The sequence below is a fragment of the Eschrichtius robustus genome, chromosome 17 (genome assembly GCF_028021215.1).
Source record: "Eschrichtius robustus isolate mEscRob2 chromosome 17, mEscRob2.pri, whole genome shotgun sequence".
Taxonomy (NCBI): domain Eukaryota; kingdom Metazoa; phylum Chordata; class Mammalia; order Artiodactyla; family Eschrichtiidae; genus Eschrichtius; species Eschrichtius robustus.
This window is the reverse complement of record NC_090840.1, coordinates 71,403,982-71,420,718: the sequence shown is the minus strand read 5'-3', so window position 1 is coordinate 71,420,718 and position 16,737 is coordinate 71,403,982. Positions and strand designations below refer to the sequence as shown.

The 16,737-nt window shown below is 43.1% G+C and overlaps 2 protein-coding genes across 3 annotated transcripts in view; one reads left to right on the top strand and one right to left on the bottom strand.

Moving 5' to 3' along the window:
* On the bottom strand, window positions 1-9,013 carry NDUFB9 (NADH:ubiquinone oxidoreductase subunit B9). Its single transcript, XM_068525722.1, has 4 exons — window positions 8,869-9,013; window positions 5,681-5,873; window positions 4,986-5,099; window positions 1-224 (listed from the first exon to the last, which is right to left on the bottom strand). Exons 1-4 carry the CDS (start codon window positions 8,967-8,969, stop codon window positions 93-95), a joined length of 540 nt encoding a protein of 179 aa, XP_068381823.1. The 5' UTR covers window positions 8,970-9,013; the 3' UTR covers window positions 1-92.
* A 42-nt stretch (window positions 9,014-9,055) lies between these two features.
* Window positions 9,056-16,737, top strand: part of TATDN1 (TatD DNase domain containing 1) — a 37,902-nt gene continuing 30,220 nt past the window's right edge. For both annotated transcript variants that reach the window (XM_068525794.1, XM_068525795.1), the window contains exon 1: window positions 9,056-9,128. In XM_068525794.1, coding sequence (XP_068381895.1) covers window positions 9,107-9,128 — 22 coding nt within the window. In that variant the 5' untranslated portion in view covers window positions 9,056-9,106. The remainder of the gene's footprint in view (window positions 9,129-16,737) is intronic.

Genomic DNA, 16,737 nt, shown 5'->3' with positions numbered 1-16,737 from the left:
TACCATATGGAGTTATTTTATTAGGGCAAGTGTATGTCCTATAACTTATTTCACTTGCAAGCGTGACTGGTGAGGCATCTTCCTCTCTTTCTCTACATGGGCCGCTCCCGGGGCCTGGTCACAACATGCCACCACAGTGGGGGCAAATCACCTTCCTTTCGGGCTGGGGGCAAAGCTTCAGTTCTGGCACCACCAAGCGGGGTTTCCTCCTGCAGCTGCTTAACCTAGAAGCGGGGGTAAGGAAGGAAGAATTAGTAAGGAGTGGAGCTGACTGTCCAATCTCTCTGCTACAGGGAAGTGTCGGCATTGTTTCTACTGTGTCACATGACACACCCTGATCCTCACTACTGAAAAGTGTTGTTTGTATATACCTGCATTCTTTTTTTTTTCTTCTATGTAGTGTCCTTCCTTGTCTCTTGTAACATTCTTTATTTTAAACTCTATTTTATCTGATATGAGTATAGCTACTCCAGCTTTCTTTTGATTTCCATTTGCATGGAATATCTTTTTCCATCCCCTCACTTTCAGTCTGTATGTGTCCCTAGGTCTGAAGTGGGTCTCTTGTAGACAGCATATACATGGGTCTTGTTTTTTTGTTTTTTTTTTTTTTAAATTTTATTTATTTATTTATTTATATTTTATTTTTGGCTGTGTTGGGTCTTCGTTTCTGTGCGAGGGCTTTCTCTAGTTGCGGCAAGCGGGGGCCACTCTTCATCGCGGTGCGCGGGCCTCTCACTATCGCGGCCTCTCTTGTTGCGGAGCACAGGCTCCAGACGCGCAGGCTCAGCAATTGTGGCTCACGGGCCTAGTCGCTCCGCGGCATGTGGGAACTTCCCAGACCGGGGCTCGAACCCGTGTCCCCTGCATTAGCAGGCAGATTCTCAACCACTGTGCCACCAGGGAAGCCCATGGGTCTTGTTTTTGTATCCATTCAGCAAGCCTGTGTCTTTTGGTTGGAGCATTTAATCCATTCACGTTTAAGGTAATTATCAATATGTACGTTCCTATGACCATTTTCTTAATTGTTTGGGGTTTGTTTTTGTAGATCCTTTTCTTCTCTTGTGTTTCCCACTTAGAGAAGTTCCTTTAGCATTTGTTGTAGAGCTGGTTTGGTGGTGCTGAATTCTCTTAGCTTTTGCTTGTCTGTAAAGCTTCTGATTTCTCCTTCGAATCTGAATGAGATCCTTGCTGGGTAGAGTAATCTTTTTTTTTTTTTTTTTTTTATGTGGGATCTTCCCGGACCAGGGCTCGAACCCGTGTCCCCTGCATTAGCAGGTGGATTCTTAACCACTGCGCCACCAGGGAAGCCCCTGGGTAGAGTAATCTTGGTTGTAGGTTCTTCCCTTTCATCACTTTAATTATATCATGCCACTCCCTTCTGGCTTGTAGAGTTTCTGCTGAGAAATCAGCTGTTAACCTTATGGGAGTCCCCTTGTATGTTATTTTTCGTTTTTCCCTTGCTGCTTTCAATAATTTTTCTTTGTCTTTAATTTTTGCCAGTTTGATTACTATGTGTCTTGGCATGTTTCTCCTTGGGTTTATCCTGTATGGGACTCTCTGCGCTTCCTGGACTTGGGTGGCTATTTTCTTTTCCATGTTAGGGAAGTTTTCGACTATAATCTCTTCAAATATTTTCTCTGGTCCTTTCTCTCTCTCTTCTCCTTCTGGGACCCCTATAATGCAAATGTCGTTGCGTTTAACGTTGTCCCAGAGGTCTCTTAGGCTGTCTTCATTTCTTTTCATTCTTTTTTCTTTATTCCGTTCTGCAGCAGTGAATCCCACCATTCTGTCTTCCAGGTCACTTATCCATTCTTTGGCCTCAGTTATTCTGCTATTGATTCCTTCTAGTGTAGTTTTCATTTCAATTATTGTATTGTTCATCTCTGTTTGTTTGTTCTTTAATTCTTCTAGGTCTTTGTTAAACATTTCTTGCATCTTCTCGATCTTTGCCTGCATTGTTTTTCCGAGGTCCTGGATCGTCTTATCATTATTCTGAATTCTTTTTCTGGAAGGTTGCCTATCTCCACTTCATTTAGTTGTTTTTCTGGGGTTTTATCTTGTTCCTTCATCTGGTACAGAGCCCTCTGCCTTTTCATCTTGTCTATCTTTCCATAAATGTGGTTTTTGTTCCACAGGCTGCAGGATTGTAGTTCTTCTTGCTTCTGCTCTCTGCCCTCTGGTGGATGAGGCTATCTAAGAGGCTTGATGGGAGGGACTCTATACCTGCATTATCTTTATGCCCACATTTTAACTCGGACACAAAAGCTGTTCTCCCTAAATGTTTTCCCATTCTTAAAACAGCAATGCTGAGAACAAACCCTCCTACCCCACCCCACTCATTAAGCAAAACCCTGATAATTACCATTCCAATTCCCCCTTGTTATGGTCCCCCCCACCTCTTTCCCCCCAAAAATGTTTATTTTTGTGTCTCAGCTAAGAGGTCTCCAAAAGCACTATTAAGAAACTTCAATTTGAATACATTAGGGATGTTAATTTAAAAGCCCCCCAAATAGCAATGAGGACAAGAAATAACATGAAATCACAGGTACAAGTGCGCTCAGTTCTGCCCCCACTGCCCAGCTACCCCTTTTCCAGCGATCTCTGAGACCATCACTGTCCTAATAGAGGAGGAGACCTAAGACACCCACTTTCCAGATCCACGATTTTTTGAAGCTTCTTCCAGAAAAACCAGCTCTGGATTGTGGCTAATCTGAGCCTCAAGCACACGTGCTGTTTAATAATGTCAAAGAGATGGAATTGGTAAAGGAGGAATGTTTTGGGGAGAAGTGGTTATCACAGAGATCAACTGCAGGATGAATCTGCTGCTCTCCATGAATAAATATGCCTCGAGTTCCCAAATGCTGACATACTTCTTAGAAAACACTGCCCTCCTTGGTCACAAAAGCATGAATTTAGGTAACCCACTATCCAACCAGTGTCCCCTTCCAGCTCATTTGCTTAAATGCCGCCTTGAAAATAATTCTTGAAACTCACAGATGCTGCCAGTGCACAGGTCCTCACACCCAACTTGCCCTGCTTTCTGCATCAGCCTCCCTGTCTACTTCCCTCCTTTATCCAGCTAGATTCCATCACGACAATCACTCCCTCTTGAATAAGTTCTTCGTCACTCTTGACCGTGGACAACCACACCGTCTACCTTCAAACCTGCAACCATACAGCTTAGTATTGCTAAAGAGAAAAAAAAATACTGGAACAAACTGGTGTCACAACATGTTAATTATTCCCAACTTCACATGGGCCTTCACCACCACATGGCAATCTTACTATTATTCTCCAGCAAGCGCATCCTCTGCCCACGATTATCACACCTTTTCCACATTCTCCAAACATGCTCTGCCCACTTCCTGGCTTTTCCTGACTTCACTTAAAAAAGAGAAGCCATCACATCGAAGTCTGTCATTTCCCCATCATCAAAACTTCTAACCCAAATGTATTTATACACATCTTTTGTCCAATTAGAATGGAGGAAGAATCCCTTCTCCTTCCAAAGGCCCCCGCACATGCTTGGGATCCCACCCCTCTTCTCAAAAACTTTCCTTCTGTACCTATTCCACCTCTCTTCAGCATTACTAATTTCTCCCTCACCCCAGATCTAATCAGCATATATGCATCATTTATCTTAAAAGAAAGTAATCCCTCGGCCTCCAGTTACTGCCCCATTTCTTCGTTCTCCTCAGGAAATCTTCTCAAGAGTCATCACTCCCTCCTGTTTACTCTTCCTCACCTTCTGATCAGTCTTTGTGTGATAGAAATGGCTCTAATCAAGGCCACTAATGCCCTTCCTGTAGCCAAAACCTTTGGATGTTATTTCCAGTACTCACTCTATTCCATCAAATCAAAGATGACTTGGCCCCAGCCATTCTTGTTTTGTTTTGTTTTTTTTTTTGGCCGTGTGGCGCAGCATGTGGGATCTTAGTTCCCCCACCAGGGATCGAACCCATGTCCCCTGCAGTGGAAGTGCAGAGTCTTAACCACTGGGCTGCCAGGGAAGTCCCCTGGCCATTCTTGAAACACTTTCTCTTGGATCTAAGGATCTCAAATATTTCTGTGGCTTTCCCTCCACTTCCTTTACTGGGGAGAGGGCACCCAGAGAAGGCCCTCATTCCATGGCTTTTAAAACAACTGATAACTCCCGCATTTCTATTTTGAGCTCAAATCTCTCCTTTGAGTTGAGTTCCAGATTCGTACATCCAAAGTCACCCTCTGACACCTGCACCTGATGTCTCACAGGATTCTCAAATTTAACATTCGTAAATTTAACATTTAAAACTGAACACTTGATTGTCCCTTTGACATCTGTTTTTTCTCCTCTTCCCTATCTCAATAAGCACCACCACCAACCTCCAGATGTTGAAGCTTAAAACCTGGAAATCATTCTTGATTCTTCCCTGTCCTTCACTACCCCCCGCCCACACCCCCCATCCAATCACTCTTCACATCCCTGCAGACAATATCCTGCATCTACTTCCTTCCATATCCACTGCATCCACCCTAGTGCTAGTTGCCATAATCTTTGGACTAATCTACTGCAATAACCCCAAACTGGTCTCTCCAATTCTCCACTTACCCTCTCCAACATATTTTTCACACTACAGCAAGATTGACTTTTTTAAAATATAAATCAGACATCATGAGTGGAAAAATACCCAAGGTGCTGGTGGAGAAGGTTAAGGGACTGTAGGGTAGAGCAAGGTCAGGCAGAGGACTATGGAGGGGAAGGAGGGAAGAAGTAAAATCAGAGAACAGAAAAGCCAAAAGACCAGGGAACACATTTTAACCTATTTCTAAGATGGCTGTAAACGTCACATTTAACACACTTGAAAGAGAAAGTATATCAGAGGCAAGGAGCCAGAGTAACTGTTGGAGCTGGAATCTGGACCTCTGCACATGGGGAACCAAACTTCAGCTCCTTCCAGGTGTTGACCATGTGGGCCAAACTACATGGTAAAACAGGCAAGACTCACCTCTCGCTCCCAGCTTTCTCTCCGCAGTTTCTTCCACTGCTCTCTCTTGGCAAAGTAATCAGGATACATTGCCTTCTCGGAAGGATGCCAGTCATCTAAGCACCACTCGGGAACCTGTCAGGAGAGGAAATCACGGCGTCATTCCACAGGACACATTTACATGTCACGGGTAGGGCCTGCTCAAGGGACAGAAGACAAAAATCAAGGTGCATTTTTATAACCATTCGAAGTACCAGACTGTTTCTGACACTAAGCAATAAACAGCAGAGGACCGAGACAAAGGAGAATGCCTTAGAGTGAAACAGCCTAGGGATGAAAAACAGCAAGGTCAGTCCAAAGAGAACTGGCATCATTCCTCCCCTACCTGAGTTCTCTAAAGATCCAACGTGGCTGTATGTTATTTGAAAATATCACTTAGAATACTAAGCACCAATTGAAATTGGTTAACTTTAAGGTCCAAAAATGAGTTATTTACCAATTCCTTTAGCACTTTGCTTTGCCAGAAAGTTAACTGCAAGACCTTGGCACTGAATTTGGAAAGACAAGTCGTGATGGCATCTGGGAGAGAGAAAACTGACACTGGAAAAAAAAAAAAGTCTAACTGTCAGGAAAGAAATGTCCTAGCTGCCCCTAAAAGGGCAAGTGGTTTCCAGCGCTGAGGTTCGGGATTTGAGACACCTGTGGTCCTCACCTACCTTGTAACACTCGTATCTCTCGTAGGAGGTGCCCCCAGGAGACTCAGGGAAGATGTATGGCTGAGGATGCTGACAGTGCCAGAACTCTTCCTCTGCCTCCCTCAGCAGCTGGGTGGCCTTCACCATGTCCTTTTCATTCTTATGTTCGTCAAACCGAGCTCTCATCAAACAAGCAAAGTACCGGTATTTGTCCCTTAAACCAAAATGATTTTGGAGATTAGAAATGTTATCTACTCAATCAGGCAGTATTACTGTCTGACAAGAGGCGGTACTTCCACTAACACCTTTCAGGTGAGTAGCGTGACTTCCCAGCCCCTCCCTGGACCCTGTCAGTAGAGCAGCCTCATCATTACGACGGCTTCCCTGGCAGCCCCCCAAACACCAGCAACAAAAAGCTACTGTATTACTGATAAATACAACCTAACCCCTTTCCCCTGTCTCCTCTATCGCCTCTGTAGGATCATTCAACATTCATTCAATGACAACTTACTGCATTTCCTCCTACCTTGTGCTAGGCACTGTGCTAACTTCTGGAGACACAAAGATGTAGAAGGCACGTATTACTGATACATGGTGCAAAGAGTGGTGCTCAAATCAGACAGACCTGGGTTTGAATTCTGACTCTGACACTAGCTGCCTGACCTTAGGCAAGTTTCGGTCAGGTTCTAGAAGAAACCATGGGCAGAGATCATTTACGGGGCTTTAAAATTTTTTTTTATTTTTCATTATTATTTTTTTTTTATTGTAGTTGATTTACAATGTTGTGTTAGTTTCTGGTGTACAGCAAAGTGACTCCGTTATACATACATATATATACTTTTCCATATTCTTTTCCATTATAGTTTATCACAAGATATTAAATATAGTTCCCTGTGCTATACAGTAGAACCCTGTTGTTTAGTTTATATACAGTGGTCTGTATCTGCTAATCCCAAACTCCTAATTTATCCCTCCCCCCAATTTCCCCTTTGGTAACCATAAATTTTTCTTTGTCTGTGAGTCTGTTTCTGTTTTGTAATTAAGTTCATTTGTACCTTATTTCAGATTCCACATATAAGTGATATTTATCTTTCCGTTTGACTTACTTCACTTAATATATAATCTCTAGGTCCATCCATGTTGCTGCAAATGGCATTATTTCATTCTTTTTCATGGCTCAGTAGTAATGGGGCTTTGATAATCCAGGCCACAGATGACAAGGGCTTGAAGCAGGCAACAGTGATGGATGGTGACAAGAGAAAAATATTTAGACTACAAAGTTACAAGAGTAGGCTATGGAGTCAGATAGCTTAAGACTGTTTCAGCTCTGCAGTTCCTAGCTGTGTAACCTAGGGTAAATTATTTAAAGTCTTTAGGCCATGGGTTCCTCCTCCATAAAAGAGTTAATAACAGTACCTGTATCTTAAGGTTGTCCTAAAGATTGGAAAGCTACAACATATCAGCACACTTCAGACAGTGCTTAGTACATCCTTAGTGCCCAACGTAAGCTACGAATATTATTACACTGGGGAGAGAATTTACAAAAATCAGTGTCCAACGGCATACAAGTATGTATGTCGCTGGCAGAGGGGCAAGTACGGAGTACTTGAAAATAATGCTAAGACTTAAAGCTGAGTGACTGTATTACTAGTAATGCCATTAGCTGAGGCAGGGAATTTGGGAAGAGAATCAAAATGAGGTAGTGAAAAGAAAAATACGTTCAGTTTTAGAGAACTGTAGGTAATCTAGCAAACAGCTGGAAATACAGCTCTACAGACAAGTGAGCATAGGTGGTAACTCAAGCCCCAGCGTTAGATGAGGCTGCCCAAAGTATACACAGCAATGACCAAGGGCCTAGGATGGACCCATGCAGAACAAATAGCGCTATGAGGGCAAATGGAAGGAAAAAAAATCAGGCAAGTACTGAGAAAAGATGTTAGTGAGATTTAAAGAAATGACGAGTCAGTGTTTTCATAGTAACTACTTTTATCCTTTCCTCCAAGGTAATATTAATATTCTCAGATGTAGTTCAGCACTACCTGAATTCCTGATGGCTTGACTTCCTTCATCTTTATGAAATATAATTCTCTGTTATCTGTTTGTTTATATGTCCATCTTCCTCATTAATCCATAAATTGCTACAGCTGAGAAAGAAGCCTTATTAACTTTTGTCGGCCACCACAGATCCTGAATTGCAAATTGTAAGATGAATAAAAAAATTAGGGAAGTAACTAACCCTACAGCCTTGAACTTGGCCATCTTCCTGCCTAGCAAAGAAAAGTAGGTCGATGACTTTACAATAATCCCAAATATACAATCTGGGCTTCCAGGATCCTCTCCACAACTCTTCCAGACATACTCAGTTTCCCATTGTTTAGAGGTTTTTCTCAGAAGCCCTTCTCCTGGGACTAGATTTTAGGATTCTCCTAAGGGCATGGAGGCCTGGCATTCATACATCTTGGGTTGTCACCCCACCATGCATTGCATCTAGATCATGAAAACCTATATGTTTTAAGACTGTGTTCTAAGACTAGTCCCAGATGGACAGAGGGAGGAAAGAAGAAGAGAATTATGTGGGAGGTAAAGAATTATGTGGGATGTGAAGCTAATGAAAAGGACTGAATGAAGCTAAAAAGAGGAAAGCTGATGGGAGGGGTGATGATGATGTGTTGGGAGTTAAGACACCTGAGTTTTAATCCTGGCTCGGCCACTTACCAGCTGCTAGGCCTTGAGCAAGTCAGTCTCTTGCCTCTTATTTTAGCCTCTTATTTTCTCATCTATAAAATAAGGCTAAATAACCCCTAACACCCAGAGTTGTGAGGACTAAATAACGCATTTATTATTACTGCCAGTACCAGGAACGAGAAGGTCACGAAGGAAGCTATTAGTGAGCGCTGGAGGCATGACCATTTCCATTTTTGGCACTTCCTTTCTCTTAATCGTCATGCAACCCTCTGCGCTGGGTCCCGCGTCCGTTTTCCTGATTAGAAAACTGAGGCCCGAGCCAGATAAACAAGTCTTCAAAGTGTCCCAGATATGGGCGACGAAACCTGCATTCGAACCCGGGTCTAGGGGAGGGCTCCGCGGGGCGAGGGGCCGCCTTCCCACCCCGTCCCAGAAGTCCTTGAGCCGCTCGGTCCCCAGAGCCTCTCAGCCTCTGTGGCGGCCCCCGAGGTCACCTCCCCGCGCCCTGGGTCCCCCTCGCCCACCTGTGGATGCACCACGACTCCAGGTGGCGCAGTGCCCGCTTATAAAGCCGCAGCACCTTCTGCTGGTGGGTCAGGTAGGCAGCCGGCGCCGAGAACGCCATGTCTGCCGGTTCACCTTCAGCGGCCGCAGGGGATCCCGGGAAACCGGACGCCGGCGGCGAGGGGGCGGGGCTGCCGGAGGGGCGGGGCGACTGACTGCCGCTTCCGCTTCCGTCAGAGAGGAGCCGGGGCTGCAGTCATGAGTCGCTTCAAATTCGTAGGTAAGACTTTCTCCGGGTTTGGGGCCTTTCTTTCGGTTCCCGGGACTCGCGCACCGCGGCCATAGGGCCCAGGACGTGAGCTCTCCGGCTTTTTGAGGGTTGAAAGTGCACTCCTTGGAGGAGGGTGCGGGGAGACCTCTGGGTGTCGGTAATGTTCTGGATCTTAGTATGGGTGCTGGCTTCACGGGTGTGATTCTTTGTGAAAATTCACGAGCTGCGGAGTTACGATTTATGCTCTTTCCAACATATGTGTTGTGTTCAATTAAAAAAAAAGGAAGCAAAACTACTAAAAAGCAAACGAAAGGCCTGTCACTATATTCCGCTCCATCCCACGTGCACCTCCCCGCGGTTTCCCGTTTCCTTGGCGGAGAGGAGGATGGCTTCGAGGGACTCGTTGACTCACTAATTCATATCACAGTTCATATCACAGTTACTGGGCGCCTCTGGTGGGCCAGGCGCTGGCCTGGGAACACAGATACGGCCCCTACTCTGCTGGCATCACCATCTGGTGGGGGAACTGGAGGACATACACAGTGGAAAGTGAAACAAGTTTTATACTTGGCAAGTACAATAATCCATTCGGCATCGGTAGAACAAGAGATGGAGAATTCGACAGGAACTAAAGGAGTAAGCATATTTAGTACCAGACTTAGGAAAGCCTGGGGGAGGTTGTAAGAGCTAGGATTGGAAGGGTGACTTGGAACTCAAATGTGTTCCTGAGTTTAATTTTCTGTGTATAGAGTAGAGCTTCACTGAAGGCTTTTGACAAGGAGCATTCATTAAGTAAATCATTGAATGCCAGTTACATATTGGGAGCCTTGAGCTATGGGATACAGCAGTGGGTAAAGCTGGGCATGATCCTTGTCTTTGTGAAGTTTCCAGCTACCTGAAGGTGGAAAACGACAGTGATCACGTCTCTGCTTTAGTAAGGTAATCCTGACAGCTGTTGTGTAGGTTTGGTGGGTCATAGGGAGAGACAGGGAAGCATTTCAGAGCTTGAACAAGGGCACTGGAAAAGGGAGAGAGAAATGGAAGAGAGGTACATATGCAGCATTTAGCAGCTGAGTGTTTATGGCAGGTAAGGAAGAGTGAACAGTCAGAGATGACTCGGTGTTGGGATAAATACCTGAACATGAAATGGAAGCATGGGTAGTTTGGCAGTGGGTGGGAGATGTAACGAGATCCATTTGGATTAGGTTAAATTTGAGAGTCTTACGGAACATCCAGGTGGAGACGTTTACTGGGCAATTGGAGATGTCTGGCACTCAGGAGAGAGCTTAGGATTATAAACTTAGATCTAAGAGTTACTTTACACAATATTTTTTACAGAGACATTGTGCTAAGTATGTGGAATTATAAAAAGAATCTAGTGGTGCAGTTAGTTTTCAGAGTGGAGAGGTATGTACAGTCAAAGCAAATGCAGGGGAGAATGTTTAAGTGGCACATTGTTAAAGTGCCACGAAAGAGGTTTTTAAAAATGCTGTGGGAGAGCCTGGGGTGGGGTTGGGGGATGGGAAGGTCATCAGAGGTTTAGACACTTTCCAGGTGTGGTGTCTCTCAGCCTGTTTATTGCAATCTGTGATATAATTGATGGGGGAGATGGGGTAAGAGCCATGAAACACCCCACAAAGAAAAGACAATTGTTTTTTTCTTTTAAAGGTTTGTGTTTGTATTGTAATAAAAAAACTAAATCTCTGCCTCAGGTTTTGTCTCCTTCAATCCATCCTCTATGTAGCCTCCAGAGTGGTCTTTATAAAAACCAAGTCAGCTTCATTTTTCTTGTGCTTCAAATCTTTCAGTCACTGTCCTTAGGACAGTTGAAGTGCCTTAACATAGCATACAGAGCCTTTCTGTGGTCTGGTCCTGCCCACTTTTCCGGCCTCATCCTTTTTATGCTCTATAAACACTTGGAGGTGCTGTTTCTTGCCTATGATAAGGTTTTAGAGTGGCAGTTTGGGGTCGTAATGTCCCCTCTGCCTCTAATATCCTCTTGCCTGTTTGATTTTTACCTGTTCTTTAAGACTACATAACTCTACCCTTTACTTTACCCCGTTATTTTATAATTAAAACATGTATCTGCCTTTCCCACTAGACCACACTCTTTTAAGGCAGATACTTGGTGGTATTTATCTTTGTTTCCCAGGGGCTTAGTACAGTGACTGTTCAATGGAAGTATGAATGAGTGGGTAAAACCAGATGTGTTATATTAGTACTAAGTTCGTAAGAAAATTTATAAAGGAATCTCAACCAGATAAGCTAGAAAAGACTTCTTAAAGAAGGTGGGTTTAATTGGAACAATTTTTTTTTTGTATGCTCTCCTTCATTTCCACTATCCTGAGGTAACCGGTGTCTAAAGTTTATATCCTTCCCATATTTTTAAATTTATACAGAATCATAAAAATATGCAAACATATCCGATGTGTTTGTCTTTTTTACAACAAAAATGGAATCATACTATACATTCTATCTTTGTTTTGTGACTTACTGATAGTTAATATTTATTCCATGCCATTTAAAAAGTTCTGCCTATGACCCACTACACAAATCTCTGCCCAAAATAGTCATGAGCAGTACTTTGGAAAACAACATATTAGGCCCATGGACAATTGGTCCATGAACAAGCTTTACATGGAACAGTTGCATGAAGAATTAAACCAGTGGAGGAAGTTCCCTGGTGGTCTGGTGGTTGGGATTCGGCGATTTTATTGCCATTGCCCGGGTTCAGTCCCTGGTTGGGCAACTGAAATCCCACAAGACGCCTGGCACGGCCAAAATTTTTTAAATTTAATAATAATAATAGAAAAATTAAACCAGTGTTATAAGAGCAGCCTTAGATTTTGATTTAGGGCAGCTGACTATCACCAGGTTGTAATCCTAAATTTCCCCCTTCTCAAATTGTGTAACCAATGGCTGCCCCTTACAACTACAACCAGTGTTTCTAATGTGGGGAAGGAGGGCGGGAAGCAGATGTATTTGTGTTTTATGGGAAACATTGCTCCTTCCTAGAGGACACTTCAACATTGGGTCCTCGGTTATACTTGAGACTAATTTCTGTGACATTGAGTATCATACCACAGATGACTAGATCCTCAGTCTGAATAGCAGTAAGAATCTATGCTTAATCATTGCAACGTGATAGAACTTGGGATGGAGTGGAAGCTCCCTTTTCAATGCTGGCTGGTTCATGCTCTGGAACTCACCCACCAAAGGTCACTTAAGGACATAGAGTGGAGTATACCCCAGGAGTGATGGGGTGGCAGCAGTGATGTGTAAATCTTGATGCATTTACAAAATTTATTTGGATGTCTTGTGTTTAACTTTGAAATAACATAGTGCCCTTTTAAAATTAAAACATATTTTATCCCCTAAATCTTCCAAAGTAAAATTGATACTCCAGAGAATCTCAGGGTGTTACATACTCTCTGGAATACCCCTCATTTGAGAAGCATAGGTTTAAGGTGATTCCTATCTAGTAGCCTCTGCGCTCCCTCCCACCAAATGAGCCAGTGAGCAGCTGGCAGTAATTAGTAGCAACCACCCCTTGGGGCCAACCAGCTGGGGGCTATTAGGTATCTAAGATTTATCTATAGTTGTGTTATTTTAACGGGATTCTGATCCTGCCCTGTGTCCCTAGAAGCAGGCTGATTGGGGCTGCCGGCCATCTCTTACAAATCCCATCTCGCTAGGGACTGGACCTTATTTTCTATTCCCTGTCTTGGATTCCCTTGAGCAACCGGGTCATTCATTCATTCATTCATTCATTCTACAAATATTTACTGAATCTCTGCTGTGTGCCACCTGATGTGCTAAATGCTAGGACTCAGTGGTAGGTAGAAACTAGGTTACAGCCTAGTGGTGGAGACAGCCTTTTAAGTGCACTAATGACTTTACCACAGTGACAGAGAAGAGGGCACTGAAGAAAAGGAATATGGTTCTCTGGGCATTTGATGAGGAACAGAACTTAGACTGGGAGGTCAGAAAAGGCTTCCTTGAGGAAGTGTCACTTGGACTGAGCTCTGAAAGATTAAGAGTTAAGTAGGCAAAGAAAGGCAGAGGGAAGGTTCCAAATACAACAGCCTGTGCAAACATTCTGTGGCAGGAGGGTGCATAGCACTTTTGAGAAACTGAAAGAAGACCAGTGGGTCTGGAGCAGAGAGAAATGGGGAAGAAGTTGAGGGAGGAGGGAGAATTGTACAGAATCAGCTAGAGGTTTGCAGAGCTAAGATCCTACCATGTTAAGGATGTATCAGGAGTGACAGGTAAGAGTACCATGATCTGACTTATGAATGAAAAGAAACCTTCAGTCAGGTGGAGAACAGAATGAAAGGGGGTCAGAGTAGCATCCAAGCTGGAGTTGGTTGCTTCAAGTGTTATGGTGGTAGTGGAGATGGAAAAGAGTGCACAGATTGAGAGGTTAGGAGATAAAATCCGCCTACTTGGTATCTACAGATTGAGAGAGAAGGTGATGTCATAGATTGTCTTAGTCCGTTTTGAGCTGTTGTAACAAAATAGCACAGACTGGGTAGCTTATAAACAACAGAAATATATTTCTCACAGTTCTGGAGGCTGGGAAATCTAAGATCAGAGTGCCAGCATGATTACGTTCTGCTGAGGACCCTCTTCCTGGTTCGTGGCTGGTGCCCTCTCGCTGTGTCCTCACGTGGAAGAAGGGGCAAAGGATCTCTCTGGAGCCTCTTTTACAAGGAGGTCTTGTCCAAAACAATATCCAATCTGGAGCCATGCATTTGAGTGTCCTTCAGATTTTTAATCTAGCACAGAAATTGGCCAGCTTTCCCTTAAAGGGTCATATGGTATATATTTTTTATTTTGCAGGCCATACATCTCTGTTGCAACTACTCAACTCTGACCTGTCACTCAAAAACAGCCATAGATAGGTACTATATAAACAAATGGGTGTGGCCATGTTCCAATAAAACGTTGTGAACACTGTGAAACCTTAGTTTCTTATAATTTTTACATGTCATAAGAGCTATTCTTTTGACTTTTTTTTTTCAACTTTTTAAAAAACGATTCTTACCTTAGGGGCAAACAAAAATAGGCAATGGCGCGCAGGCCGTAGCTTGCCAACCCCTTGATCTAGCGCATTTCTTCATGGCACTGCCTTGCAGAAGCGACTTGGTCTGCCATGTAGTGGTGGTTAGTTTGTTCTCTAATCGCTTTTATTTCCTGTAAACTTGAAGTTATATCTAAAGGCTAAAACAATCGTAAATTCTCTACTTGCTGTCCCTTTGTATCCCTAGATCATGGCGACGGTGGTATGACATGATTCACTGAGACCAGTGAGGCATCAGTTTGGAGATGTATTTTTCTTTTGGTTACAAACAGTTTTCCACTCTTATATTGTTTTGAAAAATAAAACTCATTAATACTGGCAACAGTTTTTAGCAGTAATGCAGGTAATGCTTTTAAAGCCAGCTAATTAAGGAGAAAATTAATGGAAAAGAAACATTACTTATCCTTATAAGATGGCATGCCACTAAATGTATGAATCCCTCAGTATTCCACCCCCAATCAGAGTTAGTGATTTTTCTGCCTTGCCTTTTTTTCTTCTGTTGTGCTCTCTCACCCTTACCTCTCAGGTACTTAGTTTTTCAAGCTAGAAGTCGATGTTTGTACAGGATTTAATTTTTTTAGTTTACTGACAGTAGGCATACATCTGATAGGAATTTTTTAATTTAAAAGATACTGTCCCTTATATATCAGAACATTTCGAACAAGTTAAATAAATAGGATTTTGACTGGTTTATTTTCGTGGTTGCATCCTGAATCATAAACAAACTGACTTACATTTGGCTATTTAATAATGAGGTCTTGATTGGGAGTGTTAACCACTTAAGGTAGGATGACAGTATAGCTACTGTTGACTAAAATTCCATTTGTTGTTTGCATGTTACAGAATTTATACTGTGCCCAGTAATAATAATAATAATTACATTTTATAAGGCTTTTAATTTGCAAGATACTTTCACATTCATTTTCCAATTTGAGCCACATTTCACTCCTGGAAGGAGAAATTTTATGCCCACCCTACTAGTGAGGAAACTGAGGCTCAGAGGCCTACTCGTTTGCCCAAAATCATTCAGCTGATGAGTCATAATTCCAAGAATTCTGACTCCAAAGCCTATTCTCTTTCCAAAACTGCAGTTCCCCATTTTATTGTATTTCTTGGAAGTTGCTCACAGATTGAATATTTTTTGATGATCAATTTGAACTCTTCTTTGACTCCTCTATGTTGACTTGTTAATTATCATAATCACTCTGTTGGTGTTTTCTGGGGAGTCGGTGGGTGGGGAGTGATAGGCCCAGAGGCCACCCAGGATAGGAGAGAGGAGACAGAAGTGAATCACAGTGTCCAGAAAAAAAAGCTGCTTGCCTCCGTAGGGGAGGAAAAACTTCCTCCTACCCTCTTAGGTTCTGTGGCTGGGCCTAAGAATAAAACTGACATAAGGCAGATTAACAGGAGAAAAGCATACTTTTTTTTTTTTCATGTACATGGGAGTTTTCAAAAGGAAAATAAAGACCCAAAGAAGCTTTTAGACCAGAAAGCTTACCAAAAGGCCAAGTGGGGATGTGATAAGACAAAGGGACTTAAGTTATGTAAATGGTGGAAGAGTGACTAGGAAGAAATGGGGAAACTGATGGAGGATGGGAGTTATTTTGGGTTTGGCTGTACAGATCCATTTCGACTTGACTCCCAGTCTCTGGTGATAAGAATGTTCTTCTCTTCCTGGTACAGGGAGAGTACCTTTCTCATGGGAAATTTTATGACCCATTTTAGGTAGAAAAGGAGAGATTAGGGATCCTTTCCTACATTTGCTGTTTCTTAAGTGCCTTCAGCTCAAAATAACCAATATGGCAAAGCAGCATATTTTGGGGTGACGTCCTGAGCCCCTTCACCAAACTTGACTAAGGTGAAGCAGCCTATTCATCAGAGGATAGAAAGCAGATTTAATAACTGGCTGGGGAATACACTTCAGGCAAACCACATGTCAGAAAGGAAAAGGCCAACAGCTATAAGTCACAAGAGATTCTTACGTAAAAAGGAAGAAATTGGTGGCTGAGCCAGTGCAGGATATCGTAAAGCCCAAGGCTCACCTGGGTCCAAAGCTGAATATAGATCTTTGATGTACACTATGACTCGGGCCCTCAAAGACTGACCCACATCAGGAAGAGGTAGGTTCTAAGAAGTGGCATCACCTGGAGTTGGCCTCAGGCTGAGCATGGAAGAACGATTTAGCATCCATTCCTGTTAAGGTTGAGACAGGGACAGGGCACGGGAAGGCTTCAGAAACTGAGCCTCCAAGTTAATCTTCAATTTGCTTTTAAAATTAGTATCATAAAGTTCACTAGTTAAATTTGCTTGCTGCTGTTTCATTTGTTTTTCACTTGGTTTTCTAGCAAAAGATTGCTTTAGAAGAATTCTGATCTCTTTGTTGCACAAAGGGGTAATGGGCTAGAAGAGACACAGGCCGTTTCTGTGCTCCTAATGCTCATCCGTGGTGGGTGATTGTAGACTGACCGTATGAAGGATTGTTGCAGGCAGAAAGACCTCTGCTCTCTTCCCTGGGTTCCTTTCTCAGTCTGCCCC